At 40.6% G+C, this 26,868-nt stretch overlaps 1 protein-coding gene across 1 annotated transcript in view; it reads right to left on the bottom strand.

Annotated features, from left to right (window-relative positions):
• Positions 1–66: 66 nt before the first annotated feature.
• The window catches only part of LOC106578046 (intermediate conductance calcium-activated potassium channel protein 4), a 48,838-nt gene continuing 22,036 nt past the window's right edge, over positions 67–26,868 (bottom strand). Inside the window, exons 6-9 of the mRNA XM_014156614.2 lie at positions 20,160–20,281; positions 11,102–11,171; positions 9,712–9,878; positions 67–2,156 (exon numbers count right to left, since the gene is read on the bottom strand). Of these exons, the coding sequence (XP_014012089.1) occupies positions 2,153–2,156; positions 9,712–9,878; positions 11,102–11,171; positions 20,160–20,281 (363 nt within the window). The 3' untranslated portion in view covers positions 67–2,152. The remainder of the gene's footprint in view (positions 2,157–9,711; positions 9,879–11,101; positions 11,172–20,159; positions 20,282–26,868) is intronic.

Genomic DNA, 26,868 nt, shown 5'->3' with positions numbered 1-26,868 from the left:
CCATATTATCGTTAATATTATAAGTAGGTTATGATTTAGCTGGTAGAACAATACTCATTCAAATACTTCCACTCACCAATGGCTTTTTAATTGTCAGAAGACCAGAAAATGTATTTACAATGCATGGTTTTATCATGTGCAAAAGAAAAGCTGTAAACTCTTTCAGTTATCGTTTTTGCAGAATCTATCCTTTAGTAAGCCGATTTCACAATATTACCTGTACATGTTATCCTCATGTTAAAAAAAACAAAATCTATATTTTTAAAGAATTACATATCTTAACTCCAGTTAATGAAAATGCAGAAGTCCAGTTTAAATACAACCATGGAAATAGTTGTCCTCACAAGGTGCTTGGTAATGCCCCAGATTACCAGCCTTCCCATTGGGGCTGGAGAACGGGTACAATTTGTGGATTCACAAAGTAAATGACATAAATTATGCATATAAGACACTGCAGTGCCCCTGACCCATATTTCCCCATTCACACTTGAGTGCAACATGTATTGAGAGCTGTGTTCTAAAAATGCACCCTCATTTAAAGACTGGCCACTTTTAATCCTACCTGTGCACTATGTATAATTTGGCCGTTACTAGTCCAAAAACAATCCATGTCACACAAGTATTGTTTGGTAAAAGATTTCAAAAGTTTTTAGACTGATGATGTATTACCCATAGGCTGCCACAGAGACCCAAGAATAAGACATAGTTTGCCATTCATTCATGTCTATGACTGGTGTGTGATTGTCATGCATGTACATATCCTCTGGGAGGAGCTGTTACAACAGAATTAGAATAACAGTGAGCAATGTCTCCATGTACTTTATGCAGGTTGACGTTTATTGTCGTGAGTCTTGCCCTGGAAGCAGAACTGAGCGGTTTCCGCTAGATGGGCCAGCTACAAAGTCAAAATTGGCTATATTGTAAAAATGAATGAAAACCAAAATTTGGTTTGGCAGTGTGGTTAGGTTTCAAATCAGATTTTATGACTGTGGCTGTCCCAGCTAATGACCACTCTGCAGAGCTGCCTCCAGTACATGAGTCATCCCAATAAATATCAGCCTGCATACTTTATTAGGCTATGCCACTTGTCTCTTGATCGTTATGAGAACAGCTTAACTATGTAAACTGACTGCTTCCCCATACAATCATCCTTAAAGCAACAATATATGTCGGGCCTTAACAGTCTAGATTAGTTATTTATGCGAAAGAGTCTGTTAAATTCAGAGTCTACTTTGGTAACTCCACAGTACCCTAGGGAGTGTTTGAGTGGGCGAGCGGGCAGCCCTTGAGACATGGCAACTGACTAGCAGTTTATCCCTCTGACTGAGGCCGTGTGAAGAGAAATTGTGTTTTATTTCCTAATCTAACAAAATTGAGAGGATTAGAACAGTTAGAGAACAGAGATGTGTATTTTATAAGTGACCAGCAGCTCTCTCTAGTAATAAGGCAGTTGTCCCATACACTGGTGCCTCTGAGAATGTCACCTCTTTATACTTCCTGTTAGGAAAAACGTGTGGAATAACCGTTGTGTTTTACTTGTGGAAAAAGGTATGATTGAAAGACGCTTTGAGGGAGGCTGTCAATACTGAGTGGCTTTCAAAGTTCCCCTCACATTTAAAACGCTGTTTAAACCTCTCGTTCCATAGGAACCAGGCATTATGTTTAGGAGCCTCCAATGTAACTTTTAACACTAATAGCAGGAGTTAGGGGACTTACTTTACAGAGCCATCAGAGGGTGAACCCATAGAGCCACTCCCTCTGAGATGACACAAGCTACAGAACCAGAGGCCATGTTACTGGAGTTCTTAATTGAGATTGTTAACACAAAACTTTGTACATTAAACACATCTGATAAAAATACACCAGTCATCTATATCAGACCCCGCTGTAGTAAAATGAAGTCCTTTTTCTTTTTTGTCTTTACAAGTACGAGTCGTTTCAGCCGCTGGGTCAGAACATGATGCCAGCCTTGGTCCTGGCAGTAGTCCAAGTGGTGCAGCAGGCCAAATGTTAAATGCAGCTTTGGGGGGAAGAGGATTCCCATCCCGGTCTGACCGAAATTACAGAAGGCTGGTAGCATCCATATTTAGTCTTTGGGAAAGGCCTGCAGCGAGTGTGGTTCACCCAACCACCACCACCACACAGCCACGAGTCACCTGTAGAGAGGGAGAGGGAGAATAGTTAGAATCTACAGTGCAGGTTATTCTCAAGCATGTTCATATCAAGTTTGGTTGTGATAGTTAAAGATGCTAGACATTTTTTATTTTATTTTTGCATTGTAATTTTAGAAAATGTCCATAATATATCTGGTGCTAATAGTGGAATGATAGTGTTTCACACTTACTTACCCGCCAGTGTTGTGATTGGCAGTGATATTCGCCTATTGTTTTCTACTGCCGGAGCGGCATCTGTTGTCAAACTGTGGAAGCTGTTTGGACTTTGGCTGTGTTATCTAGTTGACAAAACAAGCACTGAATAGTGTAGGGAGTCATTGTACCATCTAAACGTTGTGAAATATATTTTCAATATATAATTGTTACTGCTGTTTAAAGCTGGTGGACCAAAACCGGAAGTAACAGCTGTAAAAACAATATTTTTTGTTATTGAAAATATATTTCACAGTGATTTAGTGCCATGATTCCTTACACTATTAAGTGCTTGTTTTCTCACATAAACGGAAAATGCAACCAGGAAATGACAGAGCGATTTCCACTAGATAACACAGCCACAAAGTCAGAACAGCTTTGACAACAGATGCCACTCTGGCTGGAGAAATCAATAGGTGAATATCACAACACTGGCGGATAAATAATACTGTGAAACACTATCATTCCACAATTAGCGCCAGATACTGTATATTATGGACATTTTCTGAAATTACAAACAAATCCCTATTTGTAGCACCTTTAAGGTCTACTGTAAAAACTGCTTAGGTTTTGAAATGGTCTAATCTCAGGGTTGTGTTTGGGTTGTGGTTGTCTTACCTATACCTGATATACAGTAACGGTTGGGGTTGTGTTAGCTGTACCTGATATGAGTTTTGTATTTATTAAGGATCCCTATTAGCTGCTGCCTAGGAAGTAGCTACACTTCTTGGGGTCCAAACAAGATGAAGGCGATTACATCGCAAAAAATAAAACGGTACATCATACAACACATTATTACACCACTACTCTACCACTACATACAGTATCTACAATACAAAATGGATAATACCACAATACAACATTACAATGTGTGTGTGTGCGTCTCTTTACAGTCCACGTTGTTCCATAAGGTGTAGTTTTCTGTTTTTCAAATCAGATTTTTACTGTTTGCATGAGTTAATTGATGTGCAATAGAGTTCAATGTAGTCATGACTCTGTGTAGTACTGTGCGTTTATCTGTGTCTGTTCTGGACTTGGAGACGGAAGAGACCCCTGGTGGTATGTCTTGTGTGGTATGCATGGGTGTCTGAGCTGTGTGCCAGTCATTTGAACAGACAGCTTGGTGCTTTCATCATTTCATCATCATACCTCTCACAAAGACAAGTAGTACTAGTGATGCAGTCAATCTCTCCTCTACTTTGAGCCATGAGAGATCGACATGCATGTTATTGATGTTAGCTCTCTTTGTACATTTAAGGACCAGCCGTGCTGCTCTGTTCTGGGGCAACTGTAATTTTCCGATGTCCCTCTTTGTGGCACTTTACCATATGACTGGGCAGTAGTCCAGCTGCAACAAAACTAGGGCCTGTAAGACTTGTTTTGTTGATAGCGATGTCAAGAAAGCACAGCAGCGCTTTTTACGCACAGACCTCTCCACATTTTTGCTACCGTTGCATCAATATGTTTTGACTGTGACAGTTTCTAATCCAGGATTACACAAAGCAGTTTAGTCTCAATTTGCTCAATTTCCACATTATTCATTACAATATTAAGTTGAGGTTTAGTGAATGGTTAGTCACAAAGATTTTGAAATATTTAGGACTAGCTAATTGTCATCCATTCTAAAACTGACAGCAGATCTTTGTTGTGTTGCAGTGATTTCACTTGCTGTGGTAGCTGACGTGTATGATGTTGAGTCATCAGCATAAATGGACACACAGGCTTTGCTCAGTGCCAGTGGCATGTCATTAGTAAAGATTGAAAAAAGTAAGGGGCCTAGACAGCTGCCCTGGGGAATGCCTGCCTCTACCTGGATTATGTTGGAGAGGCTTCCATTAAAGAACACCCTCTGTGTTCTGTTAGACAGGTAATATTAAATCCACAATATAGTAGAGGATGTAAAGCCATAATACATTTTTTCAGCAACAGATTATGATCGATAATGTCAAAAGCTGCACTGAAGTCAAACAAAACAGCTCCCACAGTCTTCTTATTATCAGCCAATCATCAGTCTTTTGTGTAAGTGCTGTACATGCTGAATGCCCTTCCCTATATGCGTGATGAAAGTCAGTTGTTAATTTGTTTACTGTGAAATAGCATTGTATCTGGTCAAACACCATTTTTCCCAAAAGTTTACTAAGGGTTAGTAGCAGGTTGATTGGTTGCCTGTTTGAACCAGTAAAGGGTGTTTTGTTATTATTGGGTAGCGGAATGACTTTTGCTTCTCTCCAGGCCTGAGGGCACACACTTTCCTGTAGGCTTAGATTGAAGAGATGACAAATAGGAGTGATAGTGTAGTCTACCATCATCCTCAGTAATTTTCCATCCAAGTTGTCAGTCCCAGGTGGTTTGTCATTGTTGATAGACAACAATTATTTTTTCACCTCTTCCACACTCACTTTACAGAATTCAAAATTACAACATTTTTCCTTCATAATTTAGTCAGTTATTCATGGATGTGTAGGGGCAGAGTTTGTTGTTGGCATGTCATGCCTACATTTTCTAATCTTGCCAATGAAAAAATCATAAAAATAGTTGGCAATATCAGTGGGTTTTGTGATGAATGAGCCATCTGATTCAATGAAGGATGGAGCTGAGTTCGGCTTTTTGCCAAAAATATCATTAAGGTGCTCCAAAGCTTTTTACTGTCATCCTTTATATCATTTATCTTTGTTTCATAGTAAAAAATGTTCTTATTTTTGTTTAGTTATGTAACATGTATTATTTTATTAAACCTTTTTTAATTATGCAAGTCAGTTAAGAACAGATTCTTATTTACAATGTTGGCCTACCAAAAGTGAAAAGGCCTCATGCGGGGACGGAGGCTGGGATTAAAAATATAGGACAAAGCACACATCATGACAAGAGAGACACTACATAAAGAGAGACCGAAGACAACACATCATGGCAGAATCAGATGACAACACAGCATGGTAGCAACACATGACAACAACACTCAATTTACAGTAAGTTTGCCAATCGGCTGTGCAGCTAGACTTATTTGTCATTCCTTTTGCCTCATCCCTCTCAACCAGGGATTTAACAGTTTTTACATTCCTTTTCCTAATGGGTGCATGCCTATTAGTAACTGGAATAAAGCAATTTCATCAAATGCAATGTCCGGTTGCTCCTCATTACAAACCACAGACCAGTACATTTTATTTATATCTTCAACATAGGAATCATTACAAAACCTCGGTAGGATCTCTTATACACTATATTAGGCCCAGCCTTTGGTTTTCCTAGATATAACTTCTATATTTTGATCACTATATCTGATGGATGTGTAGATTTCTGCAGCATTAGTAAAGATGTGATCAATACATTTGGATGATTTCATTCCTGTGCTGTTTGTAAATACAGTGGTAGGTTGATTGATAACCTCAACCAGTTTGCAGACACTTGTTATAGTTTGAGGCTTTGTCTTGAGTGGACAGCTTGATGAATGCCTGTCAATTTTTAGGTTACCCAGAAAATATACTTCTCTGTTGATATCACATACATTATCAAGCATTTCACACATATTGTCCAGATAGTGACTGTTAGCACGTGGTTGTATTGTGGTTGGGTTAACTGTACCTGATATACAGTATGTGATGTGGTTGTGTTAGCTATACCTGATCTTAGGGTTGGGGTTGTGTTAGCTATACCTGATCTCAGGGTTGGGGCTGTGTTAGCTATACCTGATCTCGGGGTTGGGGTTGTGTTAGCTATACCTGATCTCAGGGTTGGGGTTGTGTTAGCTATACCTGATCTCAGGGTTGGGGCTGTGTTAGCTATACCTGATCTCAGGGTTGGGGCTGTGTTAGCTATACCTGATCTCAGGGTTGGGGTTGTGTTAGCTATACCTGATCTCAGGGTTGGGGTTGTGTTAGCTATACCTGATCTCAGGGTTGGGGTTGTGTTAGCTATACCTGATCTCAGGGTTGGGGCTGTGTTAGCTATACCTGATCTCAGGGTTGGGGTTGTGTTAGCTATACCTGATCTCAGGGTTGGGGCTGTGTTAGCTATACCTGATCTCAGGGTTGGGGTTGTGTTAGCTACAGTGCCTTGCAAAAGTATTCACCCCCCTTGGCATTTTTCCTATTTTGTTGCATTACATCCTGTAATTTACATTTATTTTTATTTCGATTTCATGTATTGGACATACACAAAATAGTCAAAATTGGTGAAATGAAATGAAAAAAAGGAAAAGTGGGGCGTGCATATGTATTGCTATGCAGCCCCTAAATAAGATCTGGTGTAACCAATTACCTTCAGAAGTCACATAATTAATTAAATAAAGTCCACCTGTGTGCAATTTAAGTGTCACATGATCTGTCACATGATGTCAGTATCTAGTGTTGAAGTCGGAAGTTTACATACACTTAGGTTGTAGTCATTAAAACTTGTTTTTCAACCACTCCACACATTTCTTGTTAACAAACTATAGTTTTGGCAAGTCGGTTAGGACATCTACTTTTTTCATCTACATTTTTCCAACAATTGTTTACAGACAGATTATTTCACTTATAATTCACTGTATCACAATTCCAGTAAATCAGAAGATTACATACACTAAGTCGACTTTGCCTTTAAACAGCTTGGAAAATTCCAGAAAATTATGTAATCGCTTTAGAAGGTTCTGATAGGCTAATTGACATCATTTGAGTCAATTGGAGGTATACCTGTGGATGTATTTCAAGGCCTGCCTTCAAACTCAGTCCCTCTTTGCTTGAGATTGTGGGAAAATCAAAAGAAATCAGCCAAGACCTCAGAAAAAAATTGTTGACCTCCACAAGTGTGGTTCATCCTTGGGAGCAATTTCCAAACGCCTGAAGGTACCACGTTCATCTGTACAAACAATAGTACACAAGTATAAACGCCATGGGACCACACAGCCGTCATAGCGCTCAGGAAGGAGACGCGTTCTGTCTCCTAGAGATGAACGTACTTTGGTGCGAAAAGTGCAAATCAATCCCAGAACAAAAGCAAACGACCTTGTGAAGATGCTGGAGGAAACGGGTAAAAAAGTATCTATATCCACAGTAAAATAATTCCTATATCGACGTAACCTGAAAGGCCGCTCAGCAAGGAAGAAGCCACTGCTCCAAAACTGTCATAAAGAAAACAGACTACGGTTTGCAACTGCACATGGGGACAAAGATCATACTTTTTGGAGAAATGTCCTCTGGTCTGATGAAACAAAAATAGAACTGATTGGCCATAATGACCATTGTTATGTTTGGAGGAAAAGGGGATGCTTGCAAGCCGAAAAACACCATCCCGACCGTGAAGCACGGGGTGGCAGCATCATGTTGTGGGTGTGCTTTGCTGCAGGAGGGACTGGTGCACTTCACAAAATAGATGGCATCACAAGGAAGGAAAATGATGTGGATATATTGAAGCAACATCTCAAGACATCAGTCAGGAAGTTAAAGCTTGGTCGCAAATGGGTCTTCCAAATGGACAATGACCCCAAGGATACTTCCAAAGTTGTGGCAGAATGGCTTAAGGACAACAAAGTCAAGGTATTGGAGTGGCCATCACAAAGCCCTGACCTCAATCCTATAGAACATTTGTGGGCAGAACTGAAAAAGCATGTGCGAGCAAGGAGGCCTACAAACCTGACTCAGTTACACCAGCTCTGTCAGGAGGAATGGGCCAAAATTCACCCAACTTATTGTGGGAAGCTTGTGGAAGGCTACCCGAAACATTTGACCCAAGTTAAACAACTTAAAGGCAATGCTACCAAATACTAATTGAGTGTATGTAAACTTCTGACCCACTGGGAATGTGATGAAAGAAATAAAAGCTGAAATAAATCTCTCTAGTATTATTCTGACATTTCACATTCTTAAAATAAAAAGTGGTGATCCTAACTGACCTAAGACAGGGAATTTTTACTAGGATTAAATGTTAGGAATTGTGAAAAACTGAGATGAAATGTATTTGTCTAAGTTGTATGTAAACCTCCGACTTCAACTGTATACACCTATTCTGAAAGGCCCCAAAGTCTGCAACATTATTAAGCAAGGGGCACCACCAAGCAAGCAGCACTATGAAAACCAAGGAGCTCTCCAAACAGGTCAGGGACAAAGTTGTGGAGAAGTACAGATCAGGGTTGGGTTCTAAAAAAATATCAGGAACTTTGAACATCCCACGGAGCACCATTAAATCCATTATTAAAAAAATGGAAAGAATATGGCACCACAACAAACCTGCCAAGAGAGGGCCGCCCACCAAAACTCACAGATCAGGCAAGGAGGGCATTAATCAGAGAGGCAACAAGGAGACCAAAGATAACCCTGAAGGAGCTGCAAAGCTCCACAGCTGAGATTGGAGTATCTGTCCATAGGACCACTTTAAGCCGTACACTCCACAGAGCTGGGCTTTACGGAAGAGTGTCCGGAAAAAAGCCATTGCCTAAAGAAAAAAATAAGCAAACATGTTTGGTGTTCTCCAAAAGGACATGTGGGAGACTCCCCAAACATATGGAAGAAGGTACTCTGGTCAGATGAGACTAAAATTGAGCTTTTTGGCCATCAAGGAAAACATTATGTCTGGTGCAAACCCAACACCTCTTGTCACCCCGAGAACACCATCCTCACAGTGAAGCATGGTGGTGGCAGCATCATGCAGTGAGGATCTTTTTCACTGGCAGGGACTGGGAAACTGGTCAGAATTGAAGGAATGATGGATGGCGCTAAATACAGGGAAATCCTTGAGGGAAACCTGTTTCAATCTTCCAGAGATTTGAGACTGGGACGGAGGTTCACTTTCCAGCAGGACAATGACCCTAAGCATACTGCTAAAGCAACACCCGAGTGGTTTAAGGGGAAACATTTGAATGTCTTGGAATGGCCTAATCAAAGCCCAGATCTCAATCCAATTGAGAATCTGGTATGACTTAAAGATTGCTGTACACCAGCGGAACCCATCCTACTTGAAGGAGCTCGAGCAGTTTTGCCTCGAAGAATGGTCAAAAATCAATTTTAATTCCAGGTTGTAAGGCAACGAAATAGGAAAATCGCCAAGGGGGTGAATACTTTTGCAAGCCACTGTATACTTGATCTCAGGGTTGGGGTTGTGTTAGCTATACCTGATTTCAGGGTTGGGGTTGTGTTAGCTATACCTGATTTCAGGGTTGGGGTTGTGTTAGCTATACCTGATTTCAGGGTTGGGGTTGTGTTAGCTATACCTGATTTCAGGGTTGGGGTTGTGTTAGCTATACCTGATTTCAGGGTTGGGGTTGTGTTAGCTATACCTGATTTCAGGGTTGGGGTTGTGTTAGCTATACCTGATTTCAGGGTTGGGGTTGTGTTAGCTGTACCTGATTTCAGGGTTGGGGTTGTGTTAGCTGTACCTGATTTCAGGGTTGCGGTAGCGCAGGGCCTGTGCCAGCAGCTCAGAGGTCTGTTGGAAGCAGTGGCCCAGCTCGTCTAACTTCTGCTCCATGGAGATGATGCGCTGCTCCAACTCCCGGTACGAGTTGTTCCAGTTGGCACTCAAGTCGCACATGATCATCTGCATCTGTTCACCATCAACCAAACATGATCATCTGCATCTGTTCACCATCAATCAATCAACCAACCAAACATGATCATCTGCATCTGTTCACCATCATTCGACCATCAATCAACCACACAAACAACCAAACATGATCATCTGCATCTGTTCACCATCAATCAACCAACAAACAAACAACCAAACATGATCATCTGCATCTGTTCACCATCAATCAACCAACAAACAAACAACCAAACATTATCATCTGCATCTGTTCACCTTCAATCAACCAACAAACAAACAACCAAACATTATCATCTGCATCTGTTCACCTTCAATCAACCAACAAACAAACAACCAAACATGATCTACTGCATCTGTTCACCATCAATCAACCAACAAACAAACAACCAAACATTATCTACTGCATCTGTTCACCTTCAATCAACCAACAAACAAACAACCAAACATTATCATCTGCATCTGTTCACCTTCAATCAACCAACAAACAAACAACCAAACATTATCATCTGCATCTGTTCACCTTCAATCAACCAAACAAACGATCAAAAAGACAATTAATCCATTCATCCAATGCTAGTTGTTTTGTGTTTTTTTTTATAGTTATTTGTCGTAACAACACAAGCATGCCAAACAAAATCCAGACATGGAATTCAGATAAACCCAGACGAAATCCCAGATGAGCTGAGGGTGACAGTGGCAACTCTCTTGAGGGAAACAACTCCCTAGGGTAGTTAAAACATTGAGGGGAACCACATATGACACATGTACATATCTTCCTCATAAACTTGTTCCTGTGTTTGATATACATATGAGCTGGACTTGCACAAATATATTGATCAATTTAATTAATAAAAGTGCTCACCACCCACTAACTATAGCCATTTTCTTTAGTTGTGCATTCTTTGCCAGGTATACTGCCCATTAGGTAAAAAGCTCTGACTCGAGGATTACATCACAGAGTGACTTGAACCTTCTGCTAGAACTCATGGCTGTTTTTATAGAGTTTTATGTGTCTTTTACAGACATTTTATGTGTCTCAACACCTAGTAATAAATTACACAGCAACTTTAATATACTGGATAATGGTCTGTGTAAGAGTGTGGTTATTACCTGGATCTGGGTTATCCTGCGTGTGGCGTGTGTGTGTGTGTGTGTGTGTCAAATATGTCGACACAGCTCTGCCGTGAGTTGTTCTAGCCTACTGTATGGTGTGGTTGGTTTACCTTGGGCAGGTCGACCATCTCACTGGCGTAATCTCTCAGTTTCCTTTGTTTCAGGCGCAAGTGCCGGAATCTGTCCAAAACAGACAAAGGACATAGCAACGTCTTAGTATGATAACGGTGTGATAGTGACCTTAAATAAATACCTGGGCCTGAAGTAAAAAACTGTCATTACTGCCACTTCTACCCATTACAGTATAGATCTGATTGGGTAGTGTGTGCACTATAGAGGGCCCCCTTCACTGAACAAACACAACACCCCTTACACTAACAATTACACAATCCCTTGGCTTTGAGAATAGCTGAGGTACATAATAAACAGTTGCTTCAGGCTTAAAGCGGCAATCAGCAATAGAAACAATAACAGAGCGTCCTCCCTGCCCCTGTTTCTGTAAAAAGCTGAGGGATGGAGCTGGAGAAATGAAACCACTCACATTCATAGACAGGGCTATGGATGCAAGAACTGATCATCCATGTTATCAAAATGATCGTTTTAACTATGTTTTGAGGCTATATAGTGTTTGTTTGTTTACGTTTACTTTGTTTAAAAACATTGGAGTATAACTAGCTTATATTTTGGGTTCTGATGAGGCACAACAGTTGAACTAAACTGATGAGGCATTTATAAGTCATACTCTTCAAGAATCAATGGTTAGGGGAGACCGGGGTTGGTTGTCACACATTGTACTCTTGTGTGTATTTCTCAGCACTAGTATATCTTACAATATTCTTTTTGAATATTAGGAGAAAGACCAAGGTCTTCGGTTGAAATGGGGACCCTTTTTATCCTCATATCTTATTCTAACATGGAGTTCTAAGCCATCAAACACACTCTGTCCACTTGTGACAACCAGCCCCATCGTGGGGTTGGATGTCACACAGTATGTTGTTGGTTTTCACAATGTTTGCTAGTAGTTTATTCATTTTGTAACAGGAAATGAAGCAATATAACATACAGTCTTACAAATAGCCTTTTTTGATTGAAGAATATTCCTGACCAAATTCAGCATTTTATGTCGTGAGAATATCATATGACATTCTGAGTAAATGTGTATGTACGTGTGTTTAGTTTAGTTCATTAAGATCCCCATTAGCTACTGCACATCCAGCAGCAACTCTTCCTGAGGTCCACATAAAACATACAAATACATGACAAAGTACAGAACAGTTGCCCTCAGGACAGCCTCAATTCATCAAGGCATGGACTCTACAAGGTATCAAAATAATTCCACAGGGATTCTGGCCCATGTTGACTCCAATACTTCCCACACTTGTGTCAAGTTGGCTGGATGTCCTTTGTGTGGTGGACCATTCTTGATACACAAGGGAAACTGTTGAGCGTTAAAACCCCAGCAGCGCTGCAGTTCTTGACACAAACTGATGTGCCTGGCACCTACTAACATACCCCGTTCAAAGGCGGGGTAAAAGAAAGTTCCAAAGTTAAATCTGGAATTGGCTTCCTATTTCGCAACAAAGCATCCTTCACTCATGCTGCCAAACATACCCTCGTAAAACTGACCATCCTACCGATCCTCGACTTCGGTGATGTCATTTACAAAATAGCCTCCAATACCCTACTCAATAAACTGGATGCAGTCTATCACAGTGCCATCCGTTTTGTCACCAAAGCCCCATATACTACCCACCACTGCGACCTGTACGCTCTCGTTGGCTGGCCCTCGCTTCATACTCGTCGCCAAACCCACTGGCTCCAGGTCATCTACAAGACCCTGCTAGTTAAAGTCCCCCCTTATCTCCGCTCACTGGTCACCATAGCAGCACCCACCTGTAGCACTCGCTCCAGCAGGTATATCTCTCTGGTCACCCCCAAAGCCAATTCCTCCTTTGGCCGTCTCTCCTTCCAGTTCTCTGCTGCTAATGACTGGAACGAACTACAAAAATCTCAAACTGGAAACACTTATCTCCCTCACTAGCTTTAAGCACCAGCTGTCAGAGCAGCTCACAGATCACTGCACCTGTACATAGCCCATCTATAATTTAGCCCAAACAACTACCTCTTCCCCTACTGTATTTATTTATTTATTTTGCTCCTTTGCACCCCATTATTTCTATTTCTACTTTGCACTTTCTTCCACTGCAAATCTACCATTCCAGTGTTTTACTTGCTATATTGTATTTACTTTGCCACCATGGCCTTTTTTGCCTTTACCTCCCTTATCTCACCTCATTTGCTCACATTGTATTTAAACTTATTTTTCTACTGTTTTATTGACTGTATGTTTGTTTTACTCCATGTGTAACTCTGTGTTGTTGTATGTGTCGAACTGCTTTGCTTTATCTTGGCCAGGTCGCAATTGTAAATGAGAACTTGTTCTCAACTTGCCTACCTGGTTAAATAAAGGTGAAATAAAATAAATAAATAAAAAGGCACTTAAATCGTTTATCTTGCCCATTCACCCTCTGAATGGCACACATACAGAATCCATGTCTCAATTGTGTCAAGTCTCCTCTCCTTCACCCTACTGATTTGAAGTGAATTTAACAATTGACATCAATGAGGGATCATAGCATTCACATGGATACACCTGGTCAGTATATGTCATGGAAACAGCAGGTGTTCTTAATGTTTGTATACTCAGTGTATATTCATATTCTTATATACAGTACAGTTAAATCAGATCTTTAGAAAGAGGAGAGGCGCTGTGATACAATACTGTATGTTTATTATCAGTTTTTTAAAGCTAAACTGACTTTTTGCCTGAGTAACCTCTGGTGGCAGAGCATTCCACGATGACATGGCGCTATACATAACTAAGCAACGCATAAAATGTGTTTTTGGTTTGGGTACCGTGAAGAAAACCCATAGTGGCATGTCTGGTGGGGAATGTGTCTTTTTCAAGTGTATGCAAATAGATTATACAAGTGGTTAGGCATATCGAAACACACAAATGTTTCTTCAAAAGACTAGAAGAGAAGTAGTGAATTTCTCCTCAACCCTCAACCATGAGACCATCATGCATGTTGTTGATGTTAGTTCTGTTTGTGCAGTTAAGGGCAAGGCACACTGCTTTGTTTTGAGCCAGTTGCAGCTTTGCTAGGTCTTTCTTTGCTGAACCTGACCATAACACCAGACAGTAATTAAGATGGGACAAGATCAGAGCCTGAACAACTAGTACAATTGATCTGTGTGTCACAAACGCAGAACATATTTTTAGAACAACTTTGTCAATATAACTTGACCTTGATAACATACCATGCAATGTTACCCCCTGGAGTTCAGCTTCTTCAACTTGTTCAATGGTCACATCCTGGTCACATCCTGCACAACTCCAGTTGAGGTTTAGGTCTAAGAAAATGCTTTTAACCAAATACAATGCTTTTGGTTTTAGATGTATTTAAGGCCAGTTTATTGTTAATTACCCATTCTGACTGTATTTCTCTACTAAGATCCTTAGTGAGCTCACTGGCAGTAGGTGCTTATGTGTAGAGTGTGCATTCTTGTAAACAATAGAGAATAGTAACAGCCCACGGCAACTGCCATGATGGATAAAGCACTGTACATACAGTTGAAGTCGAAAGTTTACATACAGCTTAGCCAAATACATTTCAACTCAGTTTTTCCCAATTCCTGACATTTAACCCTCGTAACAATTCCCTGTCTTAGGTCAAGCTCAATTGTAGTCTCATCTGACCAGAGTACCTTCTTCCATATGTTTGGGGAGTCTCCCACATGTCCTTTTGGAGAACACCAAACATGTTTGCTTATTTTTTTCTTTAGGCAATGGCTTTTTTCTGGCCACTCTTCCATAAAGCCCAGCTCTGTGGAGTGTACAGCTTAAAGTGGTCCTATGGACAGATACTCCAATCCCCGCTGTGGAGCTTTGCAGCTCCTTCATGGTTATCTTTGGTCTCCTTGTTGCCTTTCTGATTAATGCCCTCCTTGCCTGATCTGTGAGTTTTGGTGGGCGGCCCTCTCTTGGCAGGTTTGTTGTGGTGCCATATTCTTTCCATTTTTTAATAATGGATTTAATGGTGCTCCGTGGGAAGTTATTTTTTAATAACCCAAACCTGATCTGTACTTCTCCACGACTTTGTCCCTGACCTGTTTGGAGAGCTCCTTGGTCTTCATAGTGCTGCTTGCTTGGTGGTGCCCCTTGCTTAATGGTGTTGCAGACTTTGGGGCCTTTCAGAATAGGTGTATACAGTTGAAGTCGGAGGTTTACATACAACTTAGACAAATACATTTCATCTCAGTTTTTCACAATTCCTAACATTTAATCCTAGTAAAAATTCCCTGTCTTAGGTCAGTTAGGATCACCACTTTTTATTTTAAGAATGTGAAATGTCAGAATAATATTAGAGAGAATGATTTATTTCAGCTTTTATTTCTTTCATCACATTCCCAGTGGGTCAGAAGTTTACATACACTCAATTAGTATTTGGTAGCATTGCCTTTAAATTGTTTAACTTGGGTCAAATGTTTCAGGTAGCCTTCCACAAGCTTCACACAATAAGTTGGGTGAATTTTGGCCCATTCCTCCTGACAGAGCTGGTGTAACTGAGTCAGGTTTCTAGGCCTCCTTGCTCGCACACGCTTTTTCAGTTCTGCCCACAAATGTTCTATAGGATTGAGGTCAGGGCTTTGTGATGGTCACTCCAATACCTTGACTTTGTTGTCCTTAATCCATTTTGCCAGAACTTTGGAAGTATCCTTGGGGTAATTGTCCATTTGGAAGACCCATTTGCGACCAAGCTTTAACTTCCTGACTTTTTCCTCCAAACATAACGATGGTCATTATGGCCAATCAGTTCTATTTTTGTTTCATCAGACCAGAGGACATTTCTCCAAAAAGTACGATCTTTGTCCCCATGTGCAGTTGCAAACCGTAGTCTGGCTTTTTTTATGGCGGTTTTGGAGCAGTGGATTCTTCCTTGCTGAGCGGCCTTTCAGGCTATGTCGATATAGGACTCGTTTTACTGTGAATATAGATACTTTTGTACCTGTTTCCTCCAGCATCTTCACAAGGTCCTATGCTGTTGTTCTGGGATTGATTTGGACTTTTCGCACCAAAGTACGTTCATCTCTAGGAGACAGAACGCATTTCCTTCCTGAGCGCTATGACTGCTGCGTGGTCCCATGGTGTTTATACCTTCGTACTATTGTTTGTACAGATGAACGTGGTACCTTCAGACATTTGGAAATTGCTCCCAAGGATGAACCATACTTGTGGAGGTCTACAATTATTTTTCTGGGGTCTTGGCTGATTTCTTTTGATTTTCCCATGATGTCAAGCAAAGAGGCACTGAGTTTGAAGGCAGGCCTTGAAATACATCCACAGGTACACCACCAATTACTCAAATTATGTCAATTAGCCTATCAGAAGCTTCTAAAGCCATGACATAATTTTCTGGAATTTTCCAAGCTGTTTACAGGCACTGTCAACTTAGTGTATGTAAACTTCTGACCCACTGGAATTGTGATACAGTGAACTATAAGTGAAATAATCTGTCTGTAAACAATTGTTGGAAAAATGTATTGTGTCATGCTTAAAGTAGATGTCTTAACCGACTTGCCAAAACTATAGTTTGTTAACAAGAAATGTGTGGAGTGGTTGAAAAACTAGTTTTAATGTCTCCAACCTAAGTGTATGTAAACTTCCGACTTCAACTGTATCTGATGTTGGAGAAGCTTCCATTGAAGAATACTCTCTGAGTTCTATTTGAGTAGTAACTCTCAAACCATATGATGGCAGGTGATGTAAAGCCATAACACGTTTTTTCAATACGAATGATGATCAATAACATCAAAGGCTGCACTGAAATCTAATAATACAGCTCCAACTATCATCTTACTATCCATTTATTTTAGCCAATCATCAGCCATCTTAGTCAGTGCAGTACAAGTTGAGTGCCCTTCCCTATATGCACACTGAAAGTCAGTAGTTAACTTGTTCTTTGAAAAATAGCATAGCATTTGTTCAAACACAATTTTATCCATCCGTTTACAAAGAACAGGCTGCAAACTGATTGGGCGGCTGTTACAGCCAGTAAAGGTTGCTTTACTATTTTTAGGTACTGGAATTACTTTAGCTTCCTTCCACGCCTGTGGACACACACTCCTTTAGGCTTTGGTTAAAGACATGGCAAATAGGGGTGGCAATACAGTCTGCTACTATTCTCAATAGTTTCCCATCTAGGTTGTCTATACCTGGTGGCTTATCCTTTTTGATGGATACCAATAGTTTTTCCACCTCTTCCAAACAAACTTGACCAAATTCAAAACAGCAATCATTCTCTTTCATTATTAGATCTTCAATACAATAATATGATGGTTCACTGTTCAATGTTGTCATTTCAGTTCTCAGTTTGTCCACTTTACCAGTGAAATTGTCACTGAAATGATTGGCTATATCAAAAGGTTTTGTTAGAAATCACGCATGAACTTCAAATTATAATTTTTTTCTGCCCAGAATATAATTTAACGTAAAAAAAACATTTTTATGTGGGTGTGTGTTAGAAACAATATGTGTGTGAAAAGGGAGCTCTTTATAGCACAAGAACTAAAGAGCTTGGGTTTTTATAATGGAGCCGATAGCGACAACCTACTTCACGTTCCATGTGACAACCATACCCAACAGTTATCACATGATTTGACCTAGGAACTCAGAAATAGGTTTGAAATATAGCCCTCCCTTTCCTATTTCCAACAAACATAATTGTTCATGGATACTCCCAAAATTCAAACATTTACAAAGAAAGCACCAATCCACTTTTTTTTAACATTCACCTGTGAAATAGACGTACATTCCCCTCACCTCAATGTTTTGTCATGCTGATATGAATTGACCAGGTGGATGAGTTCTTTCAAAGAATTCACACATTTTAACCTTAAATATAGTGTATTACACAGTGCCATTGACATTGGGAGTAATTAGCACTGTGACAACCAAATCTCCCCTGGGGAGACTGGATGTAGCATTTGCAGGTTGACCCTTTAAGTTTATCGTGTTTGGCTCTTAGATACGGTCAATAACTCAACATCCAGGAGTCCTGCTTTGTGTTATGAATTGGTAGATTGGAGAAATGTCTGCTTCTCCAATGTTTTTGACATTTAGGGTTGGGAGAAAAAAAACTAAATTTTGATTCTAAGTTGGATGAAACCAGAACTGCCCCAGAATAAGAAAAACAGAAACCAATATTTCAGGGAACTTCCATTAAGCATTCATGTGCACTAAAATGTCCTAGTGGGGATGCCAGAGCCAAATAACCGATGCATAAAAACCTGAAAAAGTAAAAACAAAATGAGTCTCTAAATAGTCTCTTAACTGTTTGGCTCTGTCTCCATTCCAAGGTGCTGGAAGTGTCTCCTCATGCTTTCTTTCCACCATGTATTTATAGTGGGTCTGCTAACTGTACAACAGGAAATGTAACCCCTCCACCCTTACAGGCATACTCTCTCCCACACACACACACACACACACACACACACACACACTCTATTATGAAGTCCTGCTGCCTGATAATGACTCACACATTCACACGTCTAAGCTTCCTTGATCTCCAGTGAAAGAGATCAGGCAACCCCACACCTCACTCCACTTGTTATTATCAGAAAGGCTAGAATACATATTGTCAAACAACAAGGATGAACAACAATGAAAGTAGACATGGGGAAGCAGGCAGAGGACGTCAAAGTTCCCAAGTGCTATTATGGAGAAGGAGCTGTCATTCAGATGTTTTTGTTGTTGTCAAACACAAGCAGTTTTTTGTTAACTTTTCCAGTGTTTCTTAGTTGTGATTTGACTTCACATGATGGAAGTTCCTTCTTCTGAATTCCATGTCAAATAAATGTTTCACTGTTTGTCAGATGACCACTGTCCAGTTATTTTAATCATGAGAGCTTTTGTGAGAGTGAGACTATGTTTTTGGCTTTACTCTATTCTAAATTCAAACTGTACTATTGTCAGTGAGTGTATCCATTTGATTGATGTCTAAAGTTGATTTTACATAGTGGACTAATCTTTTACCAAAGGGGTGGAGTGCCAAGCTTGTTTTGCTGGACCGTAGCATCCAAACAAAATAGACTCAGTTCAGTGTTGATAAAGAGTTAATGACCCATAAAACCATCAGAACACACACGCACGCACGCACGCTCTCTCTCTCTCTCTCTCTCTCTCTCTCTCTCTCTCTCTCTCTCTCTCTCTCTCTCTCTCTCTCTCTCTCTCTCTCTCTCTCTCTCTCTCTCTCTCTCTCTCACACACACACACTATTATGAAGTCCTGCTGCCTGATAATGACTCACACGTCTAAGCTTCCTAATTTCCTATTCGTTAGGATCTCCCGTGAAAGAGATCAGGCAACCCCACACCTCACTCCACTTGTTATTATCAGAAAGGCTAGAATACATATTGTCAAACAACAAGGATGAACAACAATGAAAGTAGACATGAGGAAGCAGGCAGAGGATGTCAAAGTTCCCAAGTGCTATTATGGAGAAGGAGCTGTCATTCAGATTAATTTTATTGTCAAACACAAGCAGTTTTTTGTTAACTTTTCCAGTGTTTCTTAGTTGTGATTTGACTTCACATGATGGAAGTTCCTTCTTCTGAATTCCGTGTCAAATAAATGTTTCACTGTTTGTCAGATGACCACTGTCCAGTTATTTTAATCATGAGAGCTTTTGTGAGAGTGAGACTATGTTTTTGGCTTCACTCTATTCTAAATTCAAACTGTACTATTGTCAGTGAGTGTATCCATTTGATTGATGTCTAAAGTTGATTTTACATAGTGGACTAATCTTTTACCAAAGGGGTGGAGTGCCAAGCTTGTTTTGCTGGACCGTAGCATCCAAACAAAATAGACTCAGTTCAGTGTTGACAAAGAATTTGTGACCCATAAAACCAGCACAACACACACACGGCTTAGTGTTCTAAACGGTCTCTAAATGTATTGCTATTCTTCTGTTCTCCAGTCTTTTTGCAGAACAAATCTAGTCGAGATGAGATGTGTCAAGAAACCTGAAGAAGATGCATATCGCAGAGGACAAACTGATGGCCAACTCCCATCTGAAATACAAAGGTTAAACTGCGATGAGGACTTACACTCTGATGGCCTCCAGTAGGCACCTCTGGTGTCTGCGGTGCTCTCCACTGTTGCCCTTGGTCAGGTTGGTGCGGTGCAGCAGCCAACACTCCCTCAGCACATTGGCAGCAGCATGGCGGATCTGGGACAGACAGAGCGCAAACATCAAGACCCAGTCAATCAAACCTGCAGCCCTAACGTGTACGTGTGTGACACACACTCCTTTGTACAGCATGACTGTCCCAGCTGGAGATAAGAGTATATGGAACAGTGATGCATTAAGCTAACACTCATGTTTATAGCAGGATTAAGTTATAAAGAATTACAGCACTAACCGGAAGGATGACAGCATGTCATAGCATGGTGTCATCTTGGGGGAATGTTTATATCATGGTGCCATCATAGGAGCATGTTTATATCATGGTGCCATTATAGGAGCATGTTTATATCATGGTGCCCACATGGGAGCATTTTTATATCATGGTGCCATCATAGGAGCATGTTTATATCATGGTGCCATCATAGGAGCATGTTTATATCATGGTGCCATCATAGGAGCATGTTTATATCATGGTGCCATCATACGAGCATGTTTATATCATGGTGCCATCTTGGGAGCATGTTTATATCATGGTGTCATCTTGGGAGCATGTTTATATCATGGTGTCATCTTGGGAGCATGTTTATATCATGGTGTCATCTTGGGAGCATGTTTATATCATGGTGCTATCATGGGAGCATGTTTATATCATGGTGCCATCATGGGAGCATGTTTATATCATGGTGTCATCTTGGGAGCATGTTCATATCATGGTGTCATCTTGGGAGCATGTTTATATCATGGTGCCATCATGGGAGCATATTTATATCATGGTGTCATCTTGGGAGCATGTTTATATCATGGTGTCATCTTGGGAGCATGTTTATATCATGGTGCCATCATGGGAGCATGTTTATATCATGGTGTCATCTTGGGAGCATGTTCATATCATGGTGTCATCTTGGGAGCATGTTTATATCATGGTGCCATCATGGGAGCATGTTTATATCATGGTGTCATCTTGGGAGCATGTTCATATCATGGTGCCATCATGGGAGCATGTTTATATCATGGTGCCATCTTGGGAGCATGTTTATAACATGGTGTCATCTTGGGAGCATGTTAATATCATGGTGTCATCTTGGGAGCATGTTTATATCATGGTGCCATCATACGAGCATGTTTATATCATGGTGCCATCATGGGAGCATGTTTATATCATGGTGCCATCTTGGGAGCATGTTTATATCATGGTGTCATCTTGGGAGCATGTTTATATCATGGTGTCATCTTGGGAGCATTTTTATATCATGGTGTCATCTTGGGAGCATGTTTATATCATGGTGCCATCATGGGAGCATGTTTATATCATGGTGTCATCTTGGGAGCATGTTCATATCATGGTGTCATCTTGGGAGCATGTTTATATCATGGTGCCATCATGGGAGCATGTTTATATCATGGTGTCATCTTGGGAGCATGTTTATATCATGGTGTCATCTTGGGAGCATGTTTATATCATGGTGCCATCATGGGAGCATGTTTATATCATGGTGTCATCTTGGGAGCATGTTCATATCATGGTGTCATCTTGGGAGCATGTTTATATCATGGTGCCATCATAGGAGCATGTTTATATCATGGTGCCATCATAGGAGCATGTTTATATCATGGTGCCATCATGGGAGCATGTTTATATCATGGTGCCACATATGGGAGCATTTTTATATCATGGTGCCATCATAGGAGCATGTTTATATCATGGTGCCATCATAGGAGCATGTTTATATCATGGTGCCATCATAGGAGCATGTTTATATCATGGTGCCATCATAGGAGCATGTTTATATCATGGTGCCATCATAGGAGCATGTTTATATCATGGTGCCATCATAGGAGCATGTTTATATCATGGTGCATGGTGCCATCATAGGAGCATGTTTATATAATGGTTACCTTCACACAAGCATGTTTATATCATGGTGCCATCATTGGAGCATTTTTATATCATGGTGCCCACATGGGAGCATTTTTATATCATGGTGCCATCATAGGAGCATGTTTATATCATGGTGCCATCATAGGAGCATGTTTATATCATGGTGCCATCATAGGAGCATGTTTATATCATGGTGCCATCATAGAAGCATGTTTATATCATGGTGCCATCATAGGAGCATGTTTATATCATGGTGCCATCATAGGAGCATGTTTATATCATGGTGCATGGTGCCATCATAGGAGCATGTTTATATAATGGTGCCATCACACAAGCATGTTTATATCATGGTGCCATCATGGGAGCATTTTTATATCATGGTGCCCACATGGGAGCATTTTTATATCATGGTGCCATCATAGGAGCATGTTTATATCATGGTGCCATCATAGGAGCATGTTTATATCATGGTGCCATCATATGAGCATGTCTATATCATGGTGCCATCATAGGAGCATGTTTATATCATGGTGCCATCATGGGAGCATGTTTATATCATGGTGCCATCATATGAGCATGTTTATATCATGGTGCCATCATAGGAGCATGTTTATATCATGGTGCCATCATAGGAGCATGTTTATATCATGGTGCCATCATACGAGCATGTTTATATCATGGTGCCATCATGGGAGCATGTTTATATCATGGTGCCATCATACAAGCATGTTTATATCATGGTGCCATCATAGGAGCATGTTTATATCATGGTGCCATCATAGGAGCATGTCTATATCATGGTGCCATCATAGGAGCATGTTAATATCATGGTGCAATCATGGGAGCATGTTTATATCATGGTGCCATCATAGGAGCATGTTTATATCATGCTGCCATCATAGGAGCATGTTTATATCATGGTGCCACATATGGAGCATTTTTATATCATGGTGCCATCATAGGAGCATGTTTATATCATGGTGCCATCATGGGAGCATGTTTATATCATGGTGCCATCATAGGAGCATGTTTATATCATGGTGCCATCATAGGAGCATGTTTATATCATGGTGCCATCATAGGAGCATGTTTATATCATGGTGCCATCATAGGAGCATGTTTATATCATGGTGCCATCATACGAGCATGTTTATATCATGGTGCCATCATAGGAGCATGTTTATATCATGGTGCCATCATAGGAGCATGTTTATATCATGGTGCCATCATACAAGCATGTTTATATCATGGTGCCATCATACGAGCATGTTTATATCATGGTGCCATCATAGGAGCATGTTTATATCATGGTGCCATCATACGAGCATGTTTATATCATGGTGCCATCATGGGAGCATGTTTATATCATGGTGCCATCTTGGGAGCATGTTTATATCATGGTGTCATCTTGGGAGCATGTTTATATCATGGTGTCATCTTGGGAGCATGTTTATATCATGGTGTCATCTTGGGAGCATGTTTATATCATGGTGCCATCATGGGAGCAAATTATATCATGGTGCCATCATGGGAGCATGTTTATATCATGGTGTCATCTTGGGAGCATGTTCATATCATGGTGTCATCTTGGGAGCATGTTTATATCATGCTGCCATCATGGGAGCATGTTTATATCATGGTGTCATCTTGGGAGCATGTTCATATCATGGTGTCATCTTGGGAGCATGTTTATATCATGGTGTCATCTTGGGAGCATGTTTATATCATGGTGTCATCTTGGGAGCATGTTCATATCATGGTGTCATCTTGGGAGCATGTTTATATCATGGTGCCATCATGGGAGCATGTTTATATCATGGTGTCATCATGGGAGCATGTTCATATCATGGTGCCATCATGGGAGCATGTTTATATCATGGTGCCATCTTGGGAGCATGTTTATAACATGGTGTCATCTTGGGAGCATGTTTATATCATGGTGTCATCTTGGGAGCATGTTTATATCATGGTGCCATCATACGAGCATGTTTATATCATGGTGCCATCATGGGAGCATGTTTATATCATGGTGCCATCTTGGGAGCATGTTTATATCATGGTGTCATCTTGGGAGCATGTTTATATCATGGTGTCATCTTGGGAGCATGTTTATATCATGGTGCCATCATGGGAGCATGTTTATATCATGGTGTCATCTTGGGAGCATGTTCATATCATGGTGTCATCTTGGGAGCATGTTTATATCATGGTGCCATCATGGGAGCATGTTTATATCATGGTGTCATCTTGGGAGCATGTTTATATCATGGTGTCATCTTGGGAGCATGTTTATATCATGGTGCCATCATAGGAGCATGTTTATATCATGGTGCCATCATAGGAGCATGTTTATATCATGGTGCCATCACAGGAGCATGTTTATATCATGGTGCCATCACACAAGCATGTTTATATCATGGTGCCATCATAGGAGCATGTTTATATCATGGTGCCATCATAGGAGCATGTTTATATCATGGTGCCATCATGGGAGCATTTTTATATCATGGTGCCCACATGGGAGCATTTTTATATCATGGTGCCATCATAGGAGCATGTTTATATCATGGTGCCATCATAGGAGCATGTTTATATCATGGTGCCATCATATGAGCATGTTTATATCATGGTGCCATCATAGGAGCATGTTTATATCATGGTGCCATCATGGGAGCATTTTTATATCATGGTGCCATCATATGAGCATGTTTAAATCATGGTGCCATCATAGGAGCATGTTTATATCATGGTGCCATCATAGGAGCATGTTTATATCATGGTGCCATCATAGGAGCATGTTTATATCATGGTGCCATCATAGGAGCATGTTTATATCATGGTGCCATCATACAAGCATGTTTATATCATGGTGCCATCATAGGAGGATGTTTATATCATGGTGTCATTATATGAGCATGTTTATATCATGGTGCCATCATACGAGCATGTTTATATCATGGTGCCATCATGGGAGCATGTTTATATCATGGTGCCATCATAGGAGCATGTTTATATCATGGTGCCATCATACGAGCATGTTTATATCATGGTGCCATCATAGGAGCATGTTTATATCATGGTGCCATCATAGGAGCATGTTTATATCATGGTGCCATCATAGGAGCATGTTTATATCATGGTGCCCACATGGGAGCATTTTTATATCATGGTGCCATCATAGGAGCATGTTTATATCATGGTGCCATCATAGGAGCATGTTTATATCATGGTGCCATCATAGGAGCATGTTTATATCATGGTGCCATCATAGGAGCATGTTTATATCAAGGGTGCCATCATAGGAGCATGTTTATATCATGGTGCCATCATGGGAGCATTTTTATATCATGGTGCCCACATGGGAGCATTTTTATATCATGGTGCCATCATATGAGCATGTTTATATCATGGTGCCATCATGGGAGCATTTTTATATCATGGTGCCATCATATGAGCATGTTTATATCATGGTGCCATCATAGGAGCATGTTTATATCATGGTGCCATCATACAAGCATGTTTATATCATGTTGTCATCTTGGGAGCATGTTTATATCATGGTGCCATCATACGAGCATGTTTATATCATGGTGCCATCATGGGAGCATGTTTATATCATGGTGCCATCTTGGGAGCATGTTTATATCATGGTGTCATCTTGGGAGCATGTTTATATCATGGTGTCATCTTGGGAGCATGTTTATATCATGGTGTCATCTTGGGAGCATGTTTATATCATGGTGCCATCATGGGAGCATGTTTATATCATGGTGTCATCTTGGGAGCATGTTCATATCATGGTGTCATCTTGGGAGCATGTTTATATCATGGTGCCATCATGGGAGCATGTTTATATCATGGTGTCATCTTGGGAGCATGTTTATATCATGGTGTCATCTTGGGAGCATGTTTATATCATGGTGCCATCATGGGAGCATGTTTATATCATGGTGTCATCTTGGGAGCATGTTCATATCATGGTGTCATCTTGGGAGCATGTTTATATCATGGTGCCATCATGGGAGCATGTTTATATCATGGTGTCATCTTGGGAGCATGTTCATATCATGGTGCCATCATGGGAGCATGTTTATATCATGGTGCCATCTTGGGAGCATGTTTATATCATGGTGTCATCTTGGGAGCATGTTTATATCATGGTGTCATCTTGGGAGCATGTTTATATCATGGTGCCATCATACGAGCATGTTTATATCATGGTGCCATCATGGGAGCATGTTTATATCATGGTGCCATCTTGGGAGCATGTTTATATATAATGGTGTCATCTTGGGAGCATGTTTATATCATGGTGTCATCTTGGGAGCATGTTTATATCATGGTGTCATCTTGGGAGCATGTTTATATCATGGTGCCATCATGGGAGCATGTTTATATCATGGTGTCATCTTGGGAGCATGTTCATATCATGGTGTCATCTTGGGAGCATGTTTATATCATGGTGCCATCATGGGAGCATGTTTATATCATGGTGTCATCTTGGGAGCATGTTTTTATCATGGTGCCATCATGGGAGCATGTTTATATCATGGTGTCATCTTGGGGGCATGTTCATATCATGGTGTCATCTTGGGAGCATGTTTATATCATGGTGCCATCATGGGAGCATGTTTATATCATGGTGTCATCTTGGGAGCATGTTCATATCATGGTGCCATCATGGGAGCATGTTTATATCATGGTGCCATCTTGGGAGCATGTTTATATCATGGTGTCATCTTGGGAGCAT

Source organism: Salmo salar, chromosome ssa02 (genome assembly GCF_905237065.1).
Source record: "Salmo salar chromosome ssa02, Ssal_v3.1, whole genome shotgun sequence".
Taxonomy (NCBI): domain Eukaryota; kingdom Metazoa; phylum Chordata; class Actinopteri; order Salmoniformes; family Salmonidae; genus Salmo; species Salmo salar.
This window is presented reverse-complemented; position numbering and strand designations above follow the sequence as displayed.